Source organism: Myiozetetes cayanensis, unplaced genomic scaffold, assembly GCF_022539395.1.
Source record: "Myiozetetes cayanensis isolate MyiCay16 unplaced genomic scaffold, myiCay2020 scf4, whole genome shotgun sequence".
In the NCBI taxonomy this organism is placed as follows: Eukaryota; Metazoa; Chordata; class Aves; order Passeriformes; family Tyrannidae; genus Myiozetetes; species Myiozetetes cayanensis.
In genome coordinates this window covers 29,287,754-29,314,869 of record NW_026087631.1, presented here as the reverse complement: position 1 = coordinate 29,314,869, position 27,116 = coordinate 29,287,754, and the positions used below count along the sequence as shown (strand labels likewise).

The 27,116-nt window shown below is 40.6% G+C and overlaps 1 protein-coding gene across 3 annotated transcripts in view; it reads left to right on the top strand.

Moving 5' to 3' along the window:
* MCC (MCC regulator of WNT signaling pathway) overlaps nt 1-26,960 on the top strand; it is a 193,743-nt gene extending 166,783 nt beyond the window's left edge. For all 3 annotated transcript variants that reach the window (XM_050328372.1, XM_050328373.1, XM_050328374.1), the window contains 5 exons: nt 3,611-3,845; nt 9,795-10,001; nt 10,945-11,042; nt 21,866-21,988; nt 23,022-26,960. In XM_050328372.1, the coding sequence (XP_050184329.1) occupies nt 3,611-3,845; nt 9,795-10,001; nt 10,945-11,042; nt 21,866-21,988; nt 23,022-23,202 (844 nt within the window). In that variant the 3' untranslated portion in view covers nt 23,203-26,960. The remainder of the gene's footprint in view (nt 1-3,610; nt 3,846-9,794; nt 10,002-10,944; nt 11,043-21,865; nt 21,989-23,021) is intronic.
* The last annotated feature ends 156 nt before the right edge of the window (nt 26,961-27,116 follow it).

Sequence of the window (27,116 nt, the reverse complement as noted above, 5' to 3'; positions counted from 1 at the left end):
TAACTATAGATCATATATTGCCAACAAGGTTTAACTGATTGCACCTTTAAAAGGAATCAAAAAAGGAGTCCAGTTGTAACACTGACTGAAAAAGATGTATTTTATTCTCTGCTACGCTTGCAAGCCCAAGCTTACAACTGGATTCAGGGAGGGAGAAGTCTGGTCTCTTATATGCAGAGGCAGTTCTTTTCAGGATTATGCAGTGTCACAGAATGTCTGCACTCACTCAGCTGTAGGAATATATCACTCATCAGAATTATCTCAGATTTCAGATAAGACACTAACAGACAAGATTATCTTGGCTGAAGAGTGCAAATAAGTTCTTTAGAAATATCCAAAGAGATATCTCAGTGTTATCTGTTCAACACTCGATTGCTGCACTGAAGCAGTCTCAGAAGGAAGCAGGGTAGTTTACCAAAGGTTATAATTCTAGCCAAGTAGACTTGCTTGCCATTTGCCTGGTTGAAATATTTGTTGGTTTCTCAGGTAGTTAATATCTTTTGGCATTGTGCTGTTCCAGATCTCAAGAACGTATATACTGTGTACCGAGTGCTTTCTTTAAAGTGTTAGGTTGTGTGCAGGCATTCAAGCAATTTCGTTATCTTTAGTGTTATCTTAGTTCTGTCAAATTTTGTATTATCCACTCAATTGCTGAATTGCTTATTTATTTATTGACTTGATTTTTAACAGATAAAATGATGTTCATATAGGGATTTGTGGACAAATTTTTGTAGTGCACAGAAATTACTCACAGACAAGCACTGTTGAAAGCTTGCATTTTATACACACAGACACATGCCAGCAAATAAGACTGCACATTATGCTATACCAGCCCACATATTTTCCATAAATTGTATATGAGAATTAATTTGACATCATCTAGGCATGACATCATTGCAAAAGACTTGAGGGATGAAGCAAGTGTGAAGAGTATTTCTCTTTGCTTGTTCTGAATACAATAGCAGTGAGAGTGAGCAGATTGATGTTGTATTCCCTCCAGCTGTGATGAAATTGTGATCCTTTCTCAGTCCTTACCTACACACTGGAGAAATGAGAAACTGCACATCTTTTGCAACAGTTTCCTGTGGTTTTTGGATGGATGTATTATCCTATAAATGTTTTCTTTTGTCCTGATTGCTGTCAGAAGGAGAGTAATATCTGAAATTCAGGATGATATGCATACCAGCTATCATCCCTTAAGCAGAGCAGCAGTGGACTAACATTGTGGCTGTGGAGAGCTGTGTGGTGGGGCTTTAGGGGGAACAAACCCTGGAAGAGCTGCCATGGGAGATCAGAAACACTACAGTGTTGTTTCTGTCCCTCATCGTGCAGCCTCTTTTTACAACAGCCCACAGTGGGCTTTGTGCCCAGCTGCTCCCAGTCTTCTGGGTGGGGGCTTGCTGCTAAATGCTGTGGGGGAGAGGGAGGGTTCTAACCTCTTTGTGTGCTGGCTGAGACAAGTTCCTCGCTAAGCTCCCCTCAACTTCTTAAAAAAAAAAAAAAAGAAAAAAGGAAACAAAAATTAAAAGAAGAAGAGCAGCTTGCTAGCAATTCACCAGAGGAGCCAACTCGGCTGCAGACAGGCAGGCAGGCAGGCAGGCAGGCAGCCAGGACTGAAGTAAAAGCAGCCTGAGTATCCCTGGCAACAGCCCAGACTGCTTTCCTCAGGTTGGACTGCACTCCCCTAAAATATATGTGCATAGCTGTGGGTCTTTAAGGGCCAAAATCTGTGACTATCCAGTGAGTATGAGGTCAAGTTCAACATAACAATAGACTTCCAGCATTTTTCTGCTCAGGTTTCATCCTCAGCAGGAGAGTTAGGTTTTCTATCCTTTGCAAGCAAAAACTGAGGTGAGGTCTTTGTGCTCTGAGATTTGAAGCCTATGTAGACTTTAAAAGCTGTCCTTACTCCAGCAACAGCTGTTTTACATTTAATCCAGAAAAGCTGTGCAATTGCTGTCTTTTGGTGCTGAGGAAACTTGCAACATGACTTCAGTACAGAATTACCTATTTTTCACATTGTCTATCCTCTTAATTTTTATATCAATATCTACTTCAGTAAGATATCCTCAGGTTCAGTAAAGCAGGTAGGTAAAGAGCACTTTTAGCTTCACCGCTAATGGAAATGGATGAAAACAAAAGCAAAGACCAATCTACAGTTGTGGCAGGCACCTCTTATCCCTCAGAAAAGGAAGGAATAATGTGAAATTGACAGAGGACTATAATAAAGAGCTGTAATGTGATATTTCATGAGAGGGAAGGATTTTGAGAAATCTTTTTAGACCTGCCAATTCTCCATCTTCTCCAAGGCTGTGCTTGGAATTTGTGGGAAGATTGGCAATTATTTGAAGCACTTTAAAAACAATGTGGCATTAGCTGAAGTACAACCAAAAGAGAAAAATCAAGACTATCTTGATAGGCTTCCCCCTTTTTCACATTCACAGTATTTTAGGACGTCACCCTGGATCTCACAGCATGTGGTGGGTGGGACTTTTTTTCATAGTACAAAAATGTTGAACAGCAGTGCAATTTGATACAGAAAGTGATTTATTCCCCTGCTAATAACTGAGATCATCTAGCATTCCAGACAGGCACGGTTAATGGATGACTTATCCCTCACCCGGCAGCTGATTACAGGACCTCAGGAGACAGCAGGCAGCTTTGAGTGAAACAACATGGCATTTTATTTTCCTTTTAGTGTTATTGCAGCTATATTCAGCCCTGGAATGCTACAGCTGTATCAGTCTCAGCCTCCTGCAGCACTGGCATGCACGTAGGTGGGTGGGCAGCACTGAGCCACCACTGCTCTAATTCTTAGCACCATTATCCTCCCTTTCCACAATCTCTGTGTAAACATCTGTGGGGCAGAGTAATGTGCCGACATTTTTTTGGTGCCTGTAGACAGGAGAGGATTCACCAAGTCTTTTATTATGACTTTTTATTAAAAGTCCTGCTAACTGTGGGTTGGCTTTAAAATCCTCCAACCCTGAAGGAAAGCCAGTATACTGAGGAGTACACCTTAAAATAAACTGAAAGATGCTATCTCCTGGCATCTGCCAGTGGAATTTTGCTCAGGTTGATTCCTGAAAGTATCCATTAAAATATCTGAGGAGATAACTGACCATCAGCAGAGGTAAATCAGGTCTGGGCTGATTCTTTTTTTTTTAGCAGATGTTTCTTCCCAAAGAAGATGAAGACTCATTATCAGAGCACCAGAGAGAAACTTGCTGTGCTAGGTTATTGCTAAGAAATCTTAAGAAGCTTTTTTTTTTTTTTTTTTAAATTTTAAAAAGGGCTTTTTCCAGAAGACACTGCTTCAGAAAAAGTAATTCGGTTCCACATCACTAAATATCTGGCTTTGCAGAGAAGTTGTCGCATGATTCAATTTTCTCATGCAGCTTAGAGAATTAATTTCTGTTTTGAATTTGTCACACCCCTTTGCATCTTCTGAACATTGCAATGTCCAGTCCATGCTACTATGTGTGTCCTTTCTGTGAACTTTTAAGTAAGACTGAGATGTTTTGGTGAAGTACTGGGAGAGTATTTGATGTAAAAATTGAGATTTTGTTCCAAATGTTGTTTTTTCTAATACCATGCTCTCTCTTTCCAGTACTACCAGCTCAACTGCAAGCAGCTGCGATACAGAATTTACAAAGGAGGATGAGCAGCGGCTGAAGGATTACATCCAGCAGTTGAAAAATGACAGGGCAGCAGTGAAACTGACAATGCTGGAGCTGGAAAGCATCCACATTGATCCCCTTAGTTATGACGTTAAGCCGCGTGGAGACAGCCAGAGGCTAGACCTGGAAAATGCAGTCCTGATGCAGGAACTTATGGCAATGAAGGTATTTTACTTGTAACCAAGAGGCTAAATGCATTGCTGACAACGCCTCTGTGCTCCAGAACATGCTCAGACACACATGGGACGCTTGGATAGAGATCACTGGGAAATAAAGGGTTACTTTGTTGAAACACAAAATCTGGACTAAAAATCTGGTAGTCACAAAGTGACAGAAGGTAGTGCATTAGCAGTGATGAGCTATGTGTGTTTTAAATTAGGCAGGAACTTCTTCTGTGGATCAAAACTTAGAATGCTCTTCTTGGCAAACCAGATGCTCCGTTGGAGAGGTATGGCAGCTGAGTTACTCAGGGGTGACCAAAAGCATGATACAGCACTTCCCAAGAGACAGTTGATTACTTCACTTACAAGTGTGCACTTCACTTGCAAATGTGCATCATGAATATTTGTGAACTGAAGCAGAACAAATTCACCTCCCTTTAATACAGCTGTGGGAGGAAGAATGGTCTGTCAGAAGGTGTTACCCTTAATGCTCTCTGACAGTTGGTCATAAGTCCTGATCTGTTCTAGGCACTGTGTTGCAATCTGTAGCTCAAAGTCTGAGCAAAGAGTAGGATGTGTAATCACTGCAGTTACAGGGTTTTGGAGAAAGCTCTGGTTTATATGTCCAATTCTAAACATGTGATCTAGAAAAACTGACTTTTGTTGACCAGGAATAGAGCTGGTATCATTTTATGTCTGTCTTCTGCATTGACTTTGAGAGATGAACTAAAACATAGGAACATATCAAAGGCAATACAAGTAAGCAATTCTGTATGTATGCATTCAGAACTTGTCTGGTTTGGATAAGTTTAAAGAAGTTTAATTTCTGCATTTTAGCAAGTAATATTTTAGTCAAGTAATGGCAGACATGTCAGGTGATGTTATCAAGTGGGACAGCAAATCCTAATATTTTCATAAACTTCTAAAGCTATAGATTTTTATTCTTAGTGGTGCTGCCTTTCCATGATAACAAATACAATTTTGCAATAATGCATTCATTATTTGCAGTTCAGAAGAAAGATTACTTGTTACCTGTCGGAGATTTAAAGTTATGTTACTTGTTTGAATATGTCGTGGCCACAGGAAAGATATTCCCCATAACTAAAACATGCAAGATGTACTGGAAGCCACGTAGATAATTAGATGTGTATTGCAGATATCACACTTCCTTCTCATCTTCTGTGTCCAGATCTTCCCTGAAATCTACTTGTACACCATTCTTACCTCTATCTTTAAACTGGTTGGTGAAGGCAAACTGCAGAGCTATCCCTTGTGATTAGTGGCCTTGCAATCCCTGACTGGCAGAAACACCAGCAGTTGCATATCATAATTTCTGGTACAGTTTGGAGTGCTGGTAATCCTTTTGTTCACTCAACAATCTTCTGCCTTGTTTTTGACATATTGCATCCATTCATAACTTTTGGTTGGACCTATCACACTGGGTTTTCACTGCAGGAATTGCCCCTGGTAGAAGAAATCTTTCTTCTTGGTTGTGTGCATTGCAAACAGAATAGATACACGTTTAAAATAGGTGGCTGAAGTCACCTTCAGTCTTTTCCAGTACAGAGAAACTGACAGTACTGTTATTCATTGTAATTTCTTGTACTTTGCTGGAATACACAATGCAGGAACACCTTAGGATTCTGAAAGAGACGTTGTGAGAACTCAAGTTTGTCAAAGCTTGGAATGCATTTGTTGGTTCATGATCTTCTGCTCAGAAATTGAAAACTCCTGCCTTTCTTCTCTGCATAAAGCATTGAAAAGGCACAGCTACACTCTGTGTGCTTTGGTTGCCAGAGAATGTGTTACCTTTTTAGCATCCATGATTGTTGCTCAGGTCTACATTACACCTCGCTCATATGTTTAGCAAAATATAACATAGTTGAACCTAAAGTCAGGACTCATGGATGTATTGGCTTTCTGAGTACGTTTTTTGTGTCTGTTATTTGAAATATCTACCTCATACAGAATAGCATATGCATCTGCGTACTTCTGAGACAAATGGAGGATTTAAATTTCCTTACGGTATTTCATTTAACTTGAAGCAGATGGACTCATCCGTGCTGCAGAAGACTTCATTGTGTATCAGCTTTTAATTTTTTCCCTCCCTTGCATTCTTAGCAAGGATGATACAGCTGGACTGAGCTACTCAATAATTTTGTGCACTGCTGGGTCTTAAGGTCTGTGCTGTCTTCCCAAAACTTCTGTCTGTATTGGAATCTCTTCTGCATCTTTTGGCACCTTCCATTTATGACTCCTGGTAAAAACTGATCTCTACATCAGTCTGAAAATGCCTTTACACCAGTAGTTCTTCATTATTGATTAAAAAGATAGTTTGAGGGTGGTTTCTCTGTTGCCGTGTTTATTTTTTTTTTACTGGTCCAGAGCGTAAGACACAGTGGTCTGCCAGTACTTCTGTAAAATCCAATTCTTTGCTTCAAGCAATAATTAACCATGTTTCCAAATATATTGTCGTCTGTGGTTTGTCATCATTCAGTGGTCTTGCTTTGAGGTCAGTTGTTGTCACGCCCCAGTTAGCAAGGAGATTACTTCTGATGGCTGTAAATAATTCTTGGTTTACAGCATTTCTGCATTTCAAAGGACTTAATCTAGATAAGAAGTCTCAGCTTTCTACACTGGTTATTTTTGCTCCTTTGTGTACAGGTGTTGATAATGTTGCTCATAAAGTGCTTTGAGACTACAGTCTCTTTGTGGAAAATGTTAAGAATCCCGGATCCCGTTATTCACCTTTGTTACAGCAGTTCACACCCTTATAGATTTATATAGTAAAATGCAGTTAACTAGAGCATGACATTTATCTGCTCTGATGTTTGTTTTACCTCTGAAGGCTGGCAGATGCCACTTTGGGTACTGTGATCGTCCTAGGGTCCTGACTTTTTATGACTTTCAGAGCTTCTTGCCACGTTAGAGTTCTTTGCTGTTTTATTCTTCTGACATGACCACATCCGATACAAATGTGGATTTTGAAAGTTCCATGGTGTTTCTGATTATATTGAGTCAAAAGTTTTTAAATTTCATTCAAATTTTCACCCAAATTCAGGATTACAATATGACCACAAATACAAAATATTCCTCAATATTCAATTAATTAGTCCTGAAATAACTGCTATAGTTGAAGCTTGTGAATTTACATGGATTATTTAAGTGTTCTGCAGTCATCTGGAAGAGTGACCACTTGCTACCTGCTCCTTCATGGTTTCATTTTGTAAATGCTGCTCATGCTTTAGGCACACACTCTGAAGAATCAGGTGTGTTAAACTGCAAGATGTTTCACAGCAACCTGTAATTAGAAGAAAAGGGGTATAGTAAATATACAAAGGTGGCATTTTAACTTAAATTAAATTTAGATGCTATCTTTAGAAAACATATTTTCATGGGAAAAATTGCTGCATGTGTGAAGACTAACTCTCTAACTAAACCTGAACTCCTTGAATTTTCCCATATAAGAGATGGCTGTTGCCACCCTGCCTCACAGATTGTATATGTCTATACCACTGTCCTCAACTGCCTGCAGTTTTAATTTTTAACTTCAACTTTTCCTTCCTGTTCCTTCCCCGCAAGCCTCTGTAAGACACTGGCTGACAGTTTTTCCACTTTTCCCCTGCTTTTTCCTCTGCTTTGTCTTTGCTTCTCTACTTCCAAGTCACATTGTTTTGAGATGACAAAACAAAACATATGGGAAGTGCACGATATGTCTTCTGGAACAGAATGCAAACTGGTGAATTCATATATGATGATTTAAACTTACTGTCTTCATAAACAAAGGAGTTAACCGTTGATCCTCAAATTTATTTTGAGCTTGAATATGTTAAAATTAAAATAACTTCAAATAGCTTAAAATAAGTTAAAAATTCTAGGAGGTGAGAAATATCAGTTCCACAGATTCATTGTTGTAGTGGTTAAATTCACTTTTTTATTTTAGGAAATAGATGTCTCTCATTTTACGCTGAATTTGCCTAGTTTCAGCTTCCAGCCAGGGAACATCTGTCATAACCCTCATCCCATATAGATAGCCCTCTATCAAGAGTATCTTTTATTCATGTAAGTGTCAAAATACTCTGTTCAAATTACTTCTTAGCCTTCACTAAGCTGGCTAAGTAGATTAATGGTATTAGAAATAGAGGCTTAAGAAACTAAATTCATACACTTGAGTATATCAGACCATCCAGTTCAACTCCTGTAACTAAATATCCCTATCATTATTTATCAGTATTATTTATGTATTTACTGTTGACAAAGGAAATAAATGGTAAGTTTACCTAACAATTAAATTTGTATAAACCACATTGAATGAAACTGGTTGTGCTTCTAGCCTTCAGTTCACAACAAGTAGATGAATAAATCAATGACTTTAAAGCTCATACAGACCTTTCCAAGCCCCAGGGTTTTTAAGGTATGGATTTTATTTTTTACATTGTTGGTGATTCTGAATAAGCTGATGGTTGTAACTGTGATACACCTGTGTGCACTGCTTACACTTAATCCAGGAGGCAAATTTTTGGTGGCGGTGTAGATTCTCTGCTACATGAAAAGTTAGTCTAAATTTGTGTTTGTATAACCTTGGTTAATAATGGCTAAAATACAAAGAGGATTATTTTTGAAGGATAAGGTAAGATACCTCTGATATTTTTTTTATTAGAATATTTTTTGTTTGTTTTAAAAAAAATAGAAATAATGGCTTGTTCCTAGGCTGGCCACAGAACAAGAAACTTCTATTTTTCAGAAGTGTTTACACAGTGAACAAGTCTAGAACTGAATGGTAATACAGAAAACATCTGCATTAACTTAGTAGTCATCCATGAGGAGACCTAGGACAAGGCAGTGAGAACATGATTCTAGGTTGGGGTCTTTTTTTGGTTTTGGCAGTCTTCTGTTTGTTTGATGGTGTTGTTTAGCACATAATGTAAATTATATTTTAGTCCTATCTCTTTAAAGCTTTTGTGGATACTAGGTTTTTCTCAGTTCAGAAAATAACTAGGCATTTTTTAGAAGAAACTTTTGTGAAGTGTTTTTAAACACAAAGATCCTTATGGTTCAGGATATCCATCAGCTGCTTTACATGGGAGGCTGGGAGCATGTGCTGAAAGAAGGGTCATTACACTCATGCCCTGCTCTTAAGCTTCTCCCCAGCCACTGTCACAGAGATGTTAAAACAGAAGTCTGTCCCCAAATAGCAGTTGTTGTGTTACAGTAGGTGACAGCCCTGTCATGAACATCAAAGTGGCAGAAGAATTGCACACAAGAATGAGCTCTCAGAATTGAGCATCTCTCTGTGAAGTACCAGAGTCCATCCCCTGTGGATCATATTTATGGAAGAATATAATTGAGTGCAATTTTGTCAAACTCAAGTTGTGTGTATATTTGGGTATTCTGGCTATCTAGAGAAGAGAAATTAAAAATGGACATCTGATGGTGCCCTTTTTGACTTAACTCATTCTACCACAGAGGCTGGTATTACAGAGTTGGGAATATGTGACCTGTGTGTGCTGTCCTAGTCCCTCAAACCCCTTCCACTCTAATGAGACAAATTTTTATGTATCAATAAGAAACTGAAATATGGAATTTAGGGAGGTTTTTGACAGGAAAGTAATGCACTCCTGGTTTTAAGACAGTGATTTCTGAAGGGCAAAGTGGAACCCAAGAAATTTCAGCACCTGTGGCTATTCTCTCAGATCCTTGATAGTCCTTGATAACACCACACTAGCTGCTATGAGCTTATTTCTGAGGCTGATACAGAGGTGGCACAGCTCGTCATACTCAGACTCAAGATGTACTAGTCTTTTGACAAATATGCTTGGTCATGTGGGTGCTGATAGTGTTCTCCATGCAAAGAACACTAGGTTATAGGAGTGGATGAAAGTTGTGTTTAACCTCTTCTTCTCTTAGGTATGTAGTCCCATGAATCAGCATGCTGATAATGTTTCTTCAACAGGAGGAGATGGCAGAGCTCAAGGCACGGCTTTACCTGTTAGAGAAGGAAAAGAAGGCATTGGAATTGAAACTGAGCACTCGAGAGGCCCAGGAGCAGGCCTACCTCGTCCACATTGAACACTTGAAGTCTGAAGTGGAGGAACAAAAAGAGCAGAGAATGAGGTCTCTTAGCTCAACCAGCAGTGGAAGCAAAGACAAGCTGGGCAAGGTCAGGAGTCAAGCTGAGTTTCCAAAGTCGTAAACATGATTAATTATATCACTCCCCTCCCTGTAGCAGTCTTTAGCATGTTAATCATTCTTTTTTTGTCTATATGTAGATCTTTTCTCTCTTCTCCCGTTGTTAAGGGATTCCTTCCCTGCTGTGACTTACAAGGACTTTGCAGAATTGCTGTTAAGCCTGGGCTAAAATAAGGTTGTTTTGAGGATTACCACAAGCCCAGTCTTGCCAACATACAAGTTGCTGTGGTTGAATGTGTGGCTTGCCTGTTGCAAGGAAACAGTGGAAGGAAAGGAGTCTAAGCAAAATGCCATCTTCCCCTAAACATAGAATTTGAAAACAATAGCTCTCATTCCTTTGAAGCAGTTAGAGCATTGTAATGGCAGTCTCTTTGGCCAAGTCAATGTGTAATAATTTGAGAATGAAGGCTTTTCTCCCCTTAGCATAATGCAAAATAAACAGATTTCTGCATTTACTGTATTAATTTGCATTAAGAAATAGACACCTGGAAAAACCATAGTCCTCTTATTTTAGTGCTGTGTCCCCAGATAACCCTCTGTAATGTGTTCAAAAACAAAATCCAGAGCTAGTGTATAACTGTCTTTCTTACTTGTTTCTGTCAATGCATCATCTGAATTTTTTGATCCCAGCAGTTCTATTTCAAGTGTGATATTGAAAGAAATACAGGGAAATCACCAGCAGTTTTGCACACTAGGAGAATTGGTGAGCTGTGGTGGTTTAGGAAACACTTAGGGGGATTTGTGAAGTGTTAATCCGTTTAGTTAATTTCTTGCTATGTTGATACACTGCCACTTGCTGTAATATTGTTTATTTCACATTCATTTTACAAATAGCTGTTAACTAAGTGGTTTTCAGAATTTCCAGTTAAGATGGTAAGTAGTTTCGAACTAGATGGCCTTTCCTCATTTCTCAGGAATGCAGTGATGGCACCGCAGCACCGTTAACTCTTGCTGAGCTGAGACCATACACCGAGAGTGAACTGACTGCTGAGCTGACAAACGCACTCAGAAGGTAAGCAGCTTCCCTCACTACAGATACCACTTGTCCTGTAGGCCCTGGGCAAGGCTTACTTCTGAGCCTTTGCTGTTTTCTTTGGCTGCTGAAAGTCTTCACATGGTGCTCAGCTCCATTCTCCTTGGGGTTTTCTAAAATTCAGTTGAATTTTAGAAAGTAAACCCTCAAAATGGCTGTAGTCATTGTTTTCAGCCAAGAAATAATGACTTTTCTTGTGTACGTACAGAAAACCTTTAGTGAAGATCTGCAGTCTGATCTTTGGTTAAGAAGGTTGGTCACAGGTTAGAACTTGGGAAGGAGTTACAGGAGTGGGAATTACAGGCATTTTGATGACTCAGATGCTCCATTTTCCTCCTGAGTACAAAAGTGGAGCCACAGTTCAATTACAAATGACATTGTGTGAAGCATTAGCTTTCCAACAGGAGAGAAAATTGATGTCTTGACAAACTGCTTTTATCAACAGCCAGGTTTTAAGCCTAAGCTTTCAGTACAGTTATACATTAGCTAGATATTTGTTTGTGCAGCAGTTTTTGCTGCACCAGCTATGTGGTAAACTTCATGACAAAGACATTCACTGTTTCAATAGTTTTTTCAGTATTTGTTCCACCTTTTCCAAGGAATAACTGTCTAATATCTAATCTGGTTCTTACATTTAGAACCTGTTCAAAACACTACTAAGGATTTAGGCTGGGAAGAGTGTGTTTTGCTTTCCTGGTGTTTGCACCCTCTTTAATGGTGGCATGTCCTTTCAGGCAGCTGATGTTTAATTCCCGAGGTGCTTTCTTCATAGGTGCAGTTCGTAGAGTGCCTATGGTCTCTTAAGCCTGGAAGGCATTATGTAAAAATGTAAGATCATTACCACTGGAGAATCAATGCATTTCATATCATTTGCTTAGCAGTCTGGCAGTTGCTGAGTACTTAGTTTTCATGATGCAGGGAACGAAATTCCACAGTTAAAATAATCCAAACTGTCATTTGCGTGTAGGTGGATAAACTCATGAAAAAAGTAATTTACATAAACATCTCATAGAGCCTTTGGCCTCCCCCACACCCCCACTTTGCAGCCCTGGTATGAGCTACTCCACCAGCATTTTCTGTCTTCACTCAAGATGGGGCTTTTTCTTGCTCTTGTTACTTGCTCCTGGATTTCTAGAAGATGTCAATGACCTTAGTTAGCAGAGGCATGAGTACAGTCATGAAATGTGGTTTGCTGACAACACAGAGAAAACAACTTTGCTTTATCTACTGGGCCTTAACTTGATTAGCATGGGTTTCCAGCCAGGGGCCTCGCAAGTACAGTTTGTCAGGCAGAAATGGGGAAGAAAAATAATCGGATTAAACTGTACATAAATTGTGAAGACTCTCAGTGTAATGGAAGTATAACTGTACTAAATGCGATTGCTGCTGCCAGTGGGGCTCAAGCAGTTCCCTCAAGCTCTGTGGACAGAGTTTTTTTCTCCCTAATCAGTGTGCCAACCCAGATCAGGCTGAATGCTCAGTCCTCCTCACCCTGAAGCTTTCTCTCAAGATCTGTCTAGCACCTGGGGAAAGCTTACTGCACCCTGTTTAGCCACAGCTGTCCTAAAATAAGGAGTTCTTAACTGCTCTTCTGGGTAAGTGGACCCTCAAATATAACAATGAAATTTACTGCAAGTACTAGTACAGTGCAGAGTGGTCTGAGGTGGTTGTGATATCTTTAGGAATTAAGCAAACTTAACTCCATGCACTTAGCATGTGCCAATCCCTCAGTGCTCTTCCTGCCTGCATGGGAAAACAAGTCCTGACACTATGTGTGAACAAGGAGAGATCTTACTGACTACCCTGAGTACCCTCCTCACCTGCCAAAGAAGTAGGACCAGAATACAAAATAAAAATATTTTGCCCAGTGTCTGTGTTTGCCAGGGGACAGAAGGGGGTTACGAAACAAGTGCATATCACTCTCTGTGGTTTAGAGGCAGTGTTGAAATGCCAATGTTCATGAGTGTTTCAGTGCTGGTTACAATTTGAGCACACATCCAGCATTTCTCTTGTTTCTCCAAGTAGTAGACACTGGTATAGGGAACAGCAAATGCAAGGATAGAGGCATTAATGGACCTGCTTTTGAGTCTTTGTGTTTGTCAGAGCATGTAATATCAATCAGCAGCCCTGCTTCCTGTCCCCTCCTCATCCTGTCTTTACAGAGACTAAAGCCCTGGCAGCTCTCCCCTCTGCAGCTTTCTCATTCTGTCCTCTGTTGCTGCTACATCGTCAGGTTCTTCTCCGTTAATTGAAGCAGAGTGAAATGCAAATAAAACAGCAGGACATAGTTAAGTTTTGGGTTTTGATGTAGTTTGAAAACATTTATTTGTTCATAGTCTGCAAATGGCCATGCAGCAGAACAATCTCATCCACAGAGATAGGCTGGCTTCTCTCTGCACATGTGGATTTTTCTGCAAATTTGGAATCCAAAAGCATGTTGTGAAGCTGATCAAGTTTTCATTGGTAGTACCCATCACCAGAAATTCAAGGCAGGAGCAGTTCTTCATCTACTGTTCCATAATGTATTTGTTCTAGTACAACTCAGGGTTTCCCACAGTAGCCTTCAGCATGAAAACCCATCTTACCAGCTTTTCACAGAAATCACTTTTCTTTTTCATGATAGCTGGGCTAACTAGTAGAAATATAAATTATCTGCAAGTTCTGAGCTGTAAAAATTACATCTAGGTTAATAAATTTCTGGTATTGCAGTCTGAGCTCACTAATTTAGAGCCTGTTCCAGCCAAACATAAATACTTTCTGCCAGAGTCTTTAACAGTTTTATTTTCCCCTCTCTCTTTTCTTGGTGGAATGATGGAGTGGTTCAGTTAGACATGAAGCCTCTTTTTTCTTGAGTTTGACACATCAATAAACAAGCTTGTTGGCAGGAAATACTTTATTCTTGTGAGGGCAAAAATGTGTTCCCAGTAGCCTCATGGCCTGGCACTGACACCCTTGATGATTGTACCAGAAGCCAGTTTTATGAGAGGGTCTGGTTGAATACCGAAAATCAGACACACGACACAGTCTCTTAGGGAGATCTTAAAACATTATTTTCCTTGCTGTTATATTCTGCTCTGCTGTGGCAGGGCAGGGAGAGCTGTGTATGACTGATGTGAGCTTGTAACTTAGTAGGCACATACCAGGGTTTGCACTAATGCAGGTGAATGCATTAGAGGTGGCAGAAAGGATTAGAGAGGCAGGAAGAATTCCACCTTGCTTTAGCAGGGTGGTGATAATGGTGATGTAACTAATTTTTTCTTCCGGTAAATTCTTGCATTCTGTGAAAAATGGCCAAATCGGCAAGACTGAAACTTCTCCCTCTCCCTAGGCCTTGCTAGAAATGCTTTGTCAGTTGAGGTCCTCCTGCAGTCTCTCCTTGTATTTCCAATTGCTAATATCTTTTCTGTCTCTGTAGGGTTGTATTTTGTTTATGTATTTAGAGAATCACTTATAAGCATTAAAATGATTGGCCAGGACGGATCTGGCAGTACTAGGTAAGGGCCATGGCAGGCAAAACACTTTGTAACTAAACTGACTGTTCAGACCTGAGCTGCATCATCATTTGGCACAAAGTTACCATCTTCGATGACTGTACCGGGTTACATGAATTGTGTCAGTCTAGACGCATTTCAGTATCTCCCTCACAAAAGAGTGACTTTCCATCTGGCAAGACAACAAAGCAGCTATGTATTTACCATGTCTGATGACTTTTAAACTGAGAGAGAACATATTGAGTGATGCTACTAATAGGGAAGTTGCCATGGGGAGGGAGAAGGAGTTGTAATCAGTCAGACTGGCAAACAGTTCTTTTGCTCTTAATAAAAAGAGCATTTTGCACAGAGCTGTGGTCCTGCATCTCTTGAAGTGGGAGCTACAGGTACCTCTAGTAGGACACAAAGCATTCATGCTATTGCAATAACTTCTATGTATCTGTTGAGACACAGGAATACTCATAGCAGTCTTAGGTCCTTATGTTTGTCTGAAGATTGCAATTTTGTTTTATGCCAAACTTCTTTTCAGAGAGGAACCATTTCAAGAGAAAGCTGGGCCAAGGCATGGCAGTGGCTATTTCCTGACACAGTGTCAGTGAGAGATAGATCAAGCCACCATCCTTTACTTTAACTTCCATAAACTTCATGTGATGGCATCTCAGCTTGGTATGTTTTCAAGGGCCAGCCTTAGTTTCATGATAGCAAGATCCAGAAGTCTGTGGAAGCCTAGTTGAAATTCAGGCCTGTCTTGACCATCGGTCAGGCTGTGTCTGAAGTAAAGTGGAAGTACAGTGGAAGTAAAAATACCAAAAACACATCATATTGTAATGATCCAGATTTAAAATTACTCTTAAGACTTTTACTGATTTGTAAAATCCTCTTTTTCTTTGACCAAAGTACAGGACGGACATAGTGGATAAAAGAGGGGAGAGGGAGGCAGAGTTTGTTGTTGCACAGCTACTGATGCATCCTCAGTTTCTTTTTGTCAGTTACATTTGCTTATTTCTGTCCTTTAATTATCATATCCATTAAATGAAAAGATAAGCAACTCTGAGATATATGAAAGCCAGACACTGGCATGGATTGCAGTCATTGCAAGTTTCAGAGATATCTTTTTTGTGACTGTGTTGTATCCTTCTGTGGTTTTCCTTTGCTGCCTGAGGGGTTCAGGAGATACGACCTCTGCAAATCCCTCTGGAGAGTCCCACTGGGAGAAGCCTTCTCACAAGAAGGGAAGTGTTTCATGGTGGTATAAGATGCTTCCTCAGAAGCACCTCGAGTAGGTTTTTTTACATGCACCACAGCCAGCCATAATTTTTCTCTACTTTTGACATGGAATAAGTAGTTCTCGTTACCACTATGTGGTTATCTGAACTGCTGAGCTGCTGTGCACTTGGATATAATCATCACAGGGAGTTCCAAGTAGCTCCAGGTCTGGAGAGCTTCCAGGCTGGGCTGGCAAAGCTGGGTGGGAGGTTTGAGCAGTGAGTGTGGCAGGCATGCTGCTGTCTCCCTGCAGGGCTGTTCTCCCTTTCTGCTGCCAGTCTGCTGTTTCCAGGACCTCACCTGGCCTGTCTCTCCACGCAGGTGGTATAACACATGCGTGTGGTACTGTCTGGTTTTGGAGATCTGCTCTAAGCATCTGACTTAGAGGGAAAAAAAAAAAAAAAAAAGGCAGTACAATATTTTATACCAGCAAAGTGTTTTCTTAAAGCACTGTTCATCTTCTCTGTGATCAGAAAAAGCTCCATTTGCACAGGTAGCAGTCAGCACAGTTGTTCTCAAGCCTAGTGAATCCCGAGGAGATGAGACAGGAAGGCATGGCATTTGAAGAGAATGATTTTAATACCTTCCTGGCATTTGTGAGGCATTGCTTTGTTGCCTCTTTATAAAAGTTATATGTTAGTTCTTTTCCTTAGCAGACCAACCCAGACCAGTGAGGCAAGAATGCGTTTGAATTAGCTTGGGAATTCTGCATACCAGACTGATGTAGAATGTTAGTTTAAACTGCTGATGAAAAGAGAATTTATCTGCATTCCTTTTAAATGTCCAGCTGTTATCTCCTGAGAGGAGAGGAGTCAAATGCCTAGAAAAAACAATCATGTGTCACCCTGTTCAACTGGAAAAGTCAGTGAGGGATCATGCCAGGCTCACAACAGGAGGGTATGAGGAAAGGGAGTTAGGAGCAAAGTGTGGGATTGAAGGTGTGTGCCTCCCCTTCCAAGCAGGGACCACGAAGATCGCTTGGGACCACCACGCAGGAGGTGCCTCTCCTACCTCCCCAAGCCCCAGGTGCCTGGGGTAAGCCCCACCTGTGTGGATGCTTTCTCCCAGGAAACCTCTGGCCTCTGTCCCAGTGGACTGGCTGCTCGGCTGCTGCTGGTGCTGCTGCCTCAGGGTTTTGTGTCTGCAGAGCTCAGGGGCAGGTGCTGAGCTGAAGCCAATGGTGCCACTCCGGCAGCTGAGCCAGGATTTGAAGAGATCTGCTTGTGGCAGGCAGTGCACCCTGATTAGTAAAAGGATGGCCCCAGGGATGGCAGGGCTCCTCTGCCCGGCTGTGGGAAACTTTCTCACCTCTTGATTTGGAGAGAGCTCATTGTTCCTCTTTTGCTTCAGATTTGGCAGGAGCTGTGGTGCTCCTGACCCCAGGGCAGGGGGGATGGTAGCTGGTGCTTTCACAAGAAGGGGAGTTAGTTGGGTACACTCCAAGGCAGGCACAGAAAAATCAACTTTTTGCATGCCAGAGAAGAGCAGCTTCCTGTTTGCAGCAGTGGGGAATTTTCAATGAAATGAGTAAGGGCAGGAAAATCTGGGGAGACTTCTAGCATGTGAAACCTGAACATGTCTGGAAATGCCCAGACAGGAGGGAAAATATAAGGTGTTTGTGACCTTGCTTACATTGCTGTGTCCCAAACACGGTGTGCCAAACACCGTGTCACTGTGTGGAGGCCAAACTGACAGAAACTGCAGAAATGTGCCCAATGTTACATAGTTTCCTTTACGGCTCTGGCAGAATTCCCCACCCTTTGCAGTGGTAACCTTGAAACCAAAAAACACCAGTTATCCCCTTCCTATTCAGTCATCCTTTAAGTCTGAAATAAAAAACCCTTGAAAACCACTTAGCAACTGCCCACTGAGTGTTTTGATTGTGAAAATACAAAACAAAAGTCTTTATTACCAGCATATTATGTGTTTCACTGAAAATACTGTTTTAGCGGATGTTGGCATAGGCTGTAAGCCTCTGAATACACTCATTCTGAGCTTTTCCCTGGAAAGGGAGCAGTCAGGGATTTCCCTAGCTGACTTCTCAAGTGCCCCGCAGCAGAGAGCCCTTGTGTTGGAAGTGAGCCCATTCCCTCTTCTGGGAATACCTGCTCATTGCCTCTGTGCACCCAAGGTGTCATGGCTGTGTTTTCTGTGGCTCCAGCTGCAGTAGCCACTTGGAGGAGGAGCTCTTGGGAGCAAAATCTGTGCTGACTTGTGCAGTCCCACAGATGTGTGAGTTTGGGGCTCACAGAAATTGTTTTCTCAGAAAAAATAGTTTCTTCTCCTTCCCTCTTCCCATCAAAATACACATATAAATGCTTTTTTGGGATCCATACAAGTCCATACTACAGCCCTGGAGCACAATTGCAGTGTGAATTTGGTGTGTAAGCTTCCATGTGAGTTTGGATTCTCGACTCTGGAAGACCGGCAGCAGAAATCTGTGCCACAGCCATATGATGATCCTTGTTGTAGGATGTTCATATGGTTGTCACTTCAAATGCAGTTCCTTCTCTGGTTTGCAGCTTTGACATCTCATAGTGGAAAAATGCTGCATGTGACTATGACTATTGTTTTAAAATATTCTGCCATATTAAGCCTGCAGTGCCTGATTTTTCAAATCCTGCTAATTTAAAGGAGCAATCAGGACAGTGAAGTGGTGCTAGAAATTCCATAAGACAGCTAACCCTGTTCTGTATTAAAGGAATACAAATAGCAGCTCAGCATTCATTATCAGTCCAGTTCACTGTGTAACCAAGCAATCAGTTTTGAAGAGAAATAAGGACAGTCTGACCAGACTGAGGTAACTAGTGATAGAAATGGAGGGAAGTGGGAGGAGTTAGCATTGTGAGGCATGGAATTTTAAGGAAGGGGTAGAGAATTCGCTGGTCAGCTCTGAGGTCTCTGATATGCTACTAAAAGAGAAGGTGCAGCACTATGGGGAAAACCTGACATATTTTTTGCATGTAATAGTCATTAGCCAGGTGTTTGTGCATCTGCATTTCCAAGACTAAAACAAGATACTGTACCTTTACCGTTGCTGCTGCGTCTGTCTCCTCAGGTATTACTTGTACTATGAAATGTCTCTTGAAGTAAAGATATTTAGATAGGCATTTTCAAAATCAGGAACAGAAGGTGTAAGTGTAGATCCCTGTGGGTTGGGGTTTTTGAAGATTTTTGGGATATTTCAGCATGTGCAATCAAAATCCAGTTGTTTTCCATGAGATTAAGGTTGAATTGGAACTAGCTTGTGCTGTTTTCACTGACTTCAAAGCCAAAGGAATACATGTGTTTTACATGTGTAAATGTAAGTTTGAGTCATCTATAGGTTTGAAGTATTACCCACTGTTACCTATTTAGCTAGATGGTTCAGATCTAGCATCTGAAAGTTAAGTAGCTTGTGGAGGCCCCGGGTGCTGGCTCTGTGTCTTTGACAAGCAGCAAGATAAGGACGTTATAGACCAAAAGTAAAGAAATACAGCTTGATGTTTAGCTAGGTTCAGACTGAACAGCGCTGACTGAAAGGTATGAGTGCAAGACAGACAAAAGGTGATATAATTGTTTTATCAGGTAACAGTCACCATAGCAAGCAAACTTCACCATGCATGACAGGCTCCTCAAAGTCTTTCCACTGTGTTTCTTTTCCACGCAGCTTTTGTTACAACAGATGTATCAAAGACTTTAGTGGCAGTGAACTATGGCTCTGTAGGGTTTTTTCCCAAGTGTGCAGTGTTTTCACAGACATACCTTTTCTTGCACATAATGTTAAGTCAACCTCGTGTGGTTTTTAGATTTCTCTGCCCACCCAAATGCTGTGCATGTTTATTTTGTTGGCCTCACTGTTCATGCCAGGTTGATGTGCTGAGCATGGTGTTACTGACCTTCCCAGAGCCTCTGGCTGTGGCCCTGGAGCAGGCAAGCACCAAATTTACCCTACTCTGTTCTTCATATCAGTAGTGCCATGCCACAAACACATTAGGTCTGACCTCTGCCAAGTCTGATGTTTTCTTGTTTATGTTCTGTTGCAAGTAAAAAATGGATTTTTGTTCCTGTTTTCTTTGCAGAACACAGACTTTGACCATAGACTGTGCTGACTGCTAAGATAGTATATAAAAAATGAAATTTGTATTTGAGGTGGATGGCATGAGCTTTTAACTGCTGGGGAAAAAGATTGTGTTATTTGAAAACACAGAGCATGTTCCTTTCAATGAAAGGACGTACAAAGAATACTGATGATTTTTCATCAACAAGGGCCCTCTTATGTCCTTCTCAATTTTGCCGGTAAACCAGCGTCTGAGTCTGTTGGGATAAACTGTTAACTTGGAATATTTCCCCGTCTGACTTTGTGAAAGCCCTTCTGTAGCCGCTGAAGCCAGGCACTCTCCTTGTCTCTGGCGATAAAAGGCTGCCATGGCCAGGCCACCCTCGGAACTGCAGCCTGCTGAGCTGGGATTCGAGGAGCATCTGTGTGGTTTCTTCAGAGCTGGGGAGGCTTTTAGGGTGTTCATTCCCAGTGGGCTTGTGTGGGAGACAGCGGTCGTCTTGTTATTGAGATGAAACCCAGCATACTCACCTTAGCACTGCAGCAAAAACAGGAGGAAGAGGCCAGTCACTGCAAAGTGGTTCTGGGCAGCAAAGGGCAGGCAAATGTCTACATTCAAACACATAAAGTTCATGAGTGTAAGATTTGATACTGCAAAATCTGTGTCCCAGTTGAGCCCAGCTCCATGTCATTCTTAAAAACTTTTTTTTTTCCCCCTCCCAAATCTGATGGTTTTCTTCTCTGGGCTATCTGCTGTGAGGATGGGTCATGGGAAAGGCTCCTGGGTCTCCACAACAGCATAGTGACAGTGTCCTGTAGGAGTGGGGCAGCCTTCAGCTTTGAGCAGGGAGCTTCCCAGGGAGAAGCACCTGCCTCATGCTACATGCTTACCTGTGCTAGGAAATGCTTTTTAAAGCCAGTTTAATCCCCAAGCTGTAATGCTTGTTCCTCCCCAGAATTTCTGTTTCATTCATTTTTTTTCTTTTCCTTATAGAGATACTTGTCATGTAAAAATACTATAAGGTACCTTGTTTCCATTTTGGCACACTTCATATAATTAGCTTCTGGTTCATAGTTACCAATTAAGTGGTAGTAACTATACCAGGATTTTAAGCCTCACTACTCTGGCTTGTTTGAAAGAAAGAAGAGTCCTTCATAGAATAAAATGCTCTTTCTTCTTCTGTATTTCTTGTGCTTGCCTTTTCTGTCTGGACTCCCATCTCCTGTTCTTAACTTTCTCTCACTGCTGCATGGACTGGACTTGCTGGCTCTATAAAAAATAGTTACTGTAATACAGGCTGTATTTATATTTATACTCAAATATGAATTACTTGAGTAAATTTGAGGCAGTAACTGAAATCAGTGGAATTGCTCAGAGGGTGGTGAAACACAGGTTGCCTGGAGACCTGGTAGGTGCCCCATCCCTGGAAACATTCAAGGGCAGGTCAGATGAGGCTCTGAGCAACCTGAGGAACCTGATCTACTTGACAATGTCCCTACTAGATGTCAGGCTAGATGACCTTTAGAAGTCCCCTCCAACCCAAACCATTCTGTGGTTCTCTGTGTAAAAAGAAATTTGTTTAGTAAAGTATTTTTAATAGCAATGTTGGTATGCTATTTTTAATTAAAATTTGTCATGATGTTTGAGTGCCTTTGGTAGTTTTCTATGCTATCTCATTCAAGACACAGTAGGTGGCATGTTCCAGGTATTCTTAAACTTTTATTTATGTATCTTTGTGCTTATTTCTTCGTGTGATTTAATGCATACAGAGAAGTTTGTTTGCTTTTTTTTCCATTGTACCTCTGATCATATAGTTTACTATGGTGACTGTTATAAATATCAGTGTTTGGGAAAGTTTATTGTAAGAACTACCTCCTGTATTATCCAAGTAGTAATAAGGGAAATATTTTCAGCCTGTCAACCCAGCACAGGACAAGTGTTCATGCACTTACAAGCTGAAGTGTTATTTCTGTTTTGAACATAGTTTCTTTTTTTCCTGATCCAGGGAGAAGAAATTGAAGGCTAGAGTGCAGGAGTTAGTGAGTGCTTTGGAGAGGCTCACAAAGAGCAGTGAGATCAGACATCAGCAGTCTGCAGAATTTGTTAATGACCTTAAAAGGGCAAACAGGTAAAGGACCTACCAGCAGATGGATGTGCCATTGATTTTTTTTTTTTCTTTCTGTGTTCTGGTAATGAACTGTAATATTCCCCTTACCTTAATGAGAAGTTTCTGGATCCTTGTACTCACACACATGGAGTCTTTAAGGCTCTAGTTAGAGATGTGGGAGTTATTCAACCTCCCATGTAGGCCACTGACAACTACATAGTTAAGAACAGAGGTAGGGAAATAGGTTAATCTTAACTGAGTTACTAGTAAATGCACTTACAGAAACAAACAAAACTCAGATTTATGAATTTGTTACCTTGTTTTAAACTTCTCCGTTTTCTTCGGCTCCACTCTCTTCATTAGTAAACTCTCTTGGATAATCACAGTTAAACTGTATTGCTCACTCAGGGCATTTTACTGGCCCTGTGCTTGGATGGATTAGGAATAAGGTGGACTGCAGCTGCCTTCCTGCAAGGAACCTATCACTCACAATGCAGTTTTTCTTTTAAATTAAACCTGAAAGCCTTTGTGGTGAAAAGTAACATCCTCCTCAAGCTTTCCTACTTAGTCAGGGTGGAGGCACAGAACCTACCCAGCAGCCGATAAATTAGCAAAGGATGCCATCCTCTGAATGTAAGTGTGATTTTTTAAAATGGAAAATGCAAAATCAGTCCTGGATTTTCTAAAAAGATTCTGGCCATGCAATGTTCTTATAAATCATTACATGTTTAATGTTGTGGTATCCTGACTCACAAACAGTACTCAGCAACCTCTATCTGCCTCTTTGAACCATGTTTAAACATATTTCCTTTACCAGTGTAGTGGTAGAGGTATGTGCTTTCCCCAGAAAAGACATGGACGTTAGCATTGATCTGGATTTGAATCAATAAGGTTTGGAGCTAATCCATTTTAAAGCAGTGGTAAATTTTAGGAAGATTATAAGTACCCAAACTTTGGAATTCTCTGAAGGTGGGGCTTTGGGGTGGATTTTTTGTAACACTTGCTACGAACAAGGCTTTTTGAATTACCTTGTACTGACTTGTGTTTTTAACAGCAACTTGGTAGCAGCTTATGAAAAAGCAAAGAAAAAGCATCAAAATAAGCTGAAGAAACTGGAATCGCAAATGATGGCCATGGTGGAGAGACATGAAACACAAGTGAGGATGCTCAAACAAAGAATAGCTTTACTGGAAGAAGAGAACTCCAGACCACACACCAATGAAACTTCACTTTAAATGCATCTCTTTAAAGGATGCTTAGTGCCATTTCAACTTTCTTTCTTTTGAAGGCTGACTTCTAGGGAGCTTCAAACGCTAAAAGCTCTGACTGTCAATGCTGACACACTTAAAGCACCTTCTCTGGGATCCCAGAGAGGTGTCATGGGGATAATAAAAATGTTAACCTTAAGAACTGTTTCATAATGTAAAATGGCAGTGCCTGAATTATCATACTATAATTATGTACATTGTCTGTGTCGTTATGTCTATATTCATACAGCTTCTCTTCCATTTTATATACGTCCCATGGGTGACAGTCTCACATAGCAAAATAATTAATTTTGAGAGGTTTTCATTTTGGTTGCTTGGAGATCATTTAAGAGTTTTCCCAGTCCCTGAGCTCCCTCTGCACACAAGTCTATATTGTACCCTCAAGAAAGACTTGCTGTTGTGGTTAAATCAACCAAATGGGCAGCTGCAGAGAGGCGGGATGACAGGCTGCCTTGCTTTTTTGCACCCTATTTGCAATACTGCTGCTCACAGTGCAGATCAGGTAGGAAAATTCCTGTTGATTTGGAAAAATACCAAGAAACTGTAGTTGCATCTCTGAGAACCATGATGATGGTCTATTTATTACAGTTTGTAAGAGGGCTAAAGGCTGTGAGTTTCACCACTCCATGTAGATGGTCTGAGCCAAGGGTGGGTAAGAAATTATAGGAGACCTCCTGGTATTTATATTGCATGGTGTTTGCAACTACTTTGTGGAAGAATTGTTTTTTCTTGCTAATACATTATAGCCAAGGTTTTCTCTAAGAAGCTGGGCCATTTTTGTCACATGTATAGTGCTTATTGTGGCTTACTGTGATCAAGAGGTAGAATGTCTTTTTTTAATACTTTTTTTGACCAAAAAAAGGTACTTATTAAGAATGTACCTGTTTAATATTGAATACATAGGCACAAAACTATAAATGTGTAGATGTATGGATATCCTGTCACAAACAGAATGTGAATGGTGAAGTCTTACAGCTTCTTAGGTTAGTTTTTGTTACTGCTAACGTTCTTCTTTCGTTTAAGTCACATCATATTACTGTATTATCAAACTGACTGAATTGCAAATGATGCCCTATTATGTTAATGAACATTAAGCAAATCATGGGGATAAGGTTGATTTCTGTTGAGGTCAAAATACAGGAGTCTACCATAGGACCTGTAATGTTCAGAATCTTCTTATTTTTGACAGAGTACGTAAAAGAGCTTCCATGTGTGTTTTAACATGCCAAACTGGAGTCCATTCACTGTGCTAGCCTGCTACTATGTTACACCTCTGCTTTGCTTTTTTTTCAGGCTTATTTCCTAGGGAATCTGATTTCAGGAGTCATTCATCCTTTTTGCTTTACGTGTTGAGTTGCACCTCCAGCTTTACAAGTGTATTTAGAATGATGATAACTTCTCTCACTTATTCCTCCCATTTCTAGTACTAAGGAAATAGTTTTAGATGACTTTAACTGTTTTTGTCTACTGTTGGGTTAGGCCAGGCAGACAAAATATGGGAATTTGTATTCAGAGTATGGCATCCTGGTTGCATCTGAAACTGTGGCAGTTGGTGTTCATCTCTTTCTACTGTAGCTGCTGTTGTCTTCTTTCCTTAAAATAGTCATTCCTACTTCTCCAGAGCCTGATACTTCATCTACAAAGCCAGCATGATTGATTGCAACAGCAAGTTAATGCTGATTTCAAAATTCTTAGTAACATCCTGGGATTGGTTTTGATCAGTCCTCTTTCTCAAGATAATTGAACTTAATTTACAATGGGAATGGAAGTTTTCGCAAACCAGTCTGTTGAGGGAGGAGGCACTTTGATTTCTGCTGCCTTTATGGTTTTGCTTAGCTGCTTTCTATGGCATTTCCCTTTTTCGGCCAAGTTTCTCACCAACAGGAATGTGAGGTTTTGCCATAAGCTTCAGTTGTAGCTGAGCACACTTGTTTCAGAAGAAATGCAAAGGAAAATATCCACTGTGTACTGTGGCAAAAACGCAGTTCTGGCATCTGAAACATCCATCTGATTTGAGGTCATCTCAAAATGTCCATGTGAAATACCATTCAATGAAGAGGCCTAGAAACAACTACACTGGATTGCCTCTTAGGCTCTTATTTGGAAGGGACTTTAAAAGATCATCTTCTTCCAACCACCCTGCTGTGGGCAGGGAGACCTCCCTCAACACTAGGTTGCTTCAAGCCCCATTCAAACTGACCTTGAACACTTCCAGGGATGGAACATCTGCAGCTTCTCTGGGCAACCTGTTCCAGTGCCTCAGCACACTCACAGTAAAGAATTTATTCCCTAAAAAAATTTCTATGTACCACTTGAATTTAAATCCGTCTTTAAACTGTAGGTACAAATTAAGAAAGAATAAAAACACAGTAACACAGAATGGTTGGAAGGGACCACTGGTGGGGTCATCTGGTCCAACCTCCCTGCTCAAGCCAGGTTTCCTGGAGCAGGTTACTCAGCATTGCATCCAGATGATTCTGGAATATCTCTACTGAGGGAGACTCTGCAACCTCTCTGCTCAACCTGCTCCAGTGCTCAGTAACCCCCTCAGGAAAGAATTTGTTCCTCCTATTCAGGATCAATTTCTACTTGTTGCCTCTTGTCTCATTGCTTGGCACCCCCAAGCAGAGCCTGATCCATCCTCTGACACCTCCAACACCCACTGACACTGATGAGGTTCCCTCTCAGTCCTGCCCTCTCAGGGCTGAACAGGCACCTGGGTTTAGAGGCATAAAAAGCTGCAACCGTCCCTCAGTGCTTTTTTCAGTCCTCAGGATTTGCTGATGCCATTTCACTGTGTTTACTGTGTATCTTCCCTGCCAAACTGTGCTCTGAAAGTGCTTTAGAATGAATTATAAATCATCAGTAAATGTAAGCCATTTTCATCCCAGAGGGTTTGTAGATGAAAAAGAATCACTGATATCACACAGCCTCAGCAGCAGCCACAGTTTGCCAGAGCACCAGTTTAGTTTGCCCAGGCAAGCAGCTACTGATTGATTTGTTGGCATGCTGGAAAAGATCAGCAGGTAAGTAATAAAAGGTTTAGTGTAGTGTGAAAACTCTTCAATATTAATAATTTGCTGTAGTTCCAATGTAGCCATTACAATGGCACCAAGCCTGAGAAAAAAAGCCAAAAAACTTAACAACTCTGTTCATGCAACTCTGAAATACCAGCACACAAGATACATGAGTGTGCAATGCACCTTGAGTCACAGCAACTAAACTTTTAATGCTGCAGAAATAATACATTGGTAAACCAAGAAATATAGGTGGTTCTTGCCAACAAAACCTAAGTCCATTAATGACTTTTTGCTTTTCTAAGTACCCAGAGTGCACGAAACTTTGTATTTCAGTGTGTTCAGAAAAAAAAAATTTACTTTTTTTTTCTAATTATATGTGTAAGTCTTCACCAGCTTGAATGTACTGTTAGCTATTGCAAAGCACATGTGACTAAGTTTGCATTCATGTCAGTATTGTTCTACTGGTTTTATTAGGATTTTTTTCCTCCTTTTAATATTGCACCATACATTGTAACTTTATAAATTTTTCACCATACTGAATTAGCTTTAAATGTGTTGCTACTTTTTAGTTTCCTAGCAGCTGTAAAATAGCTATTTTGTGTTTATTTGATATAGAATTGTAAAAAACTGCATTTATTTATACAGAGGCATTTATAATACTTATTTTACAAATGTTCTTATATTCTGAATAAATTTCTAATGCTGTTTCTTTGCCTTTGGAGATGTTTTACCATAACTTGTCATCTTATTGTTGAATGAGGCTGCCTACAAGTATTTTAGACACAGAGGTACCTCATCTCCAAGGTAAGTTACTGAGGGAGATGTGGTGTGCCATTGTCAGGAAAGTTCCCGTTACAGAGC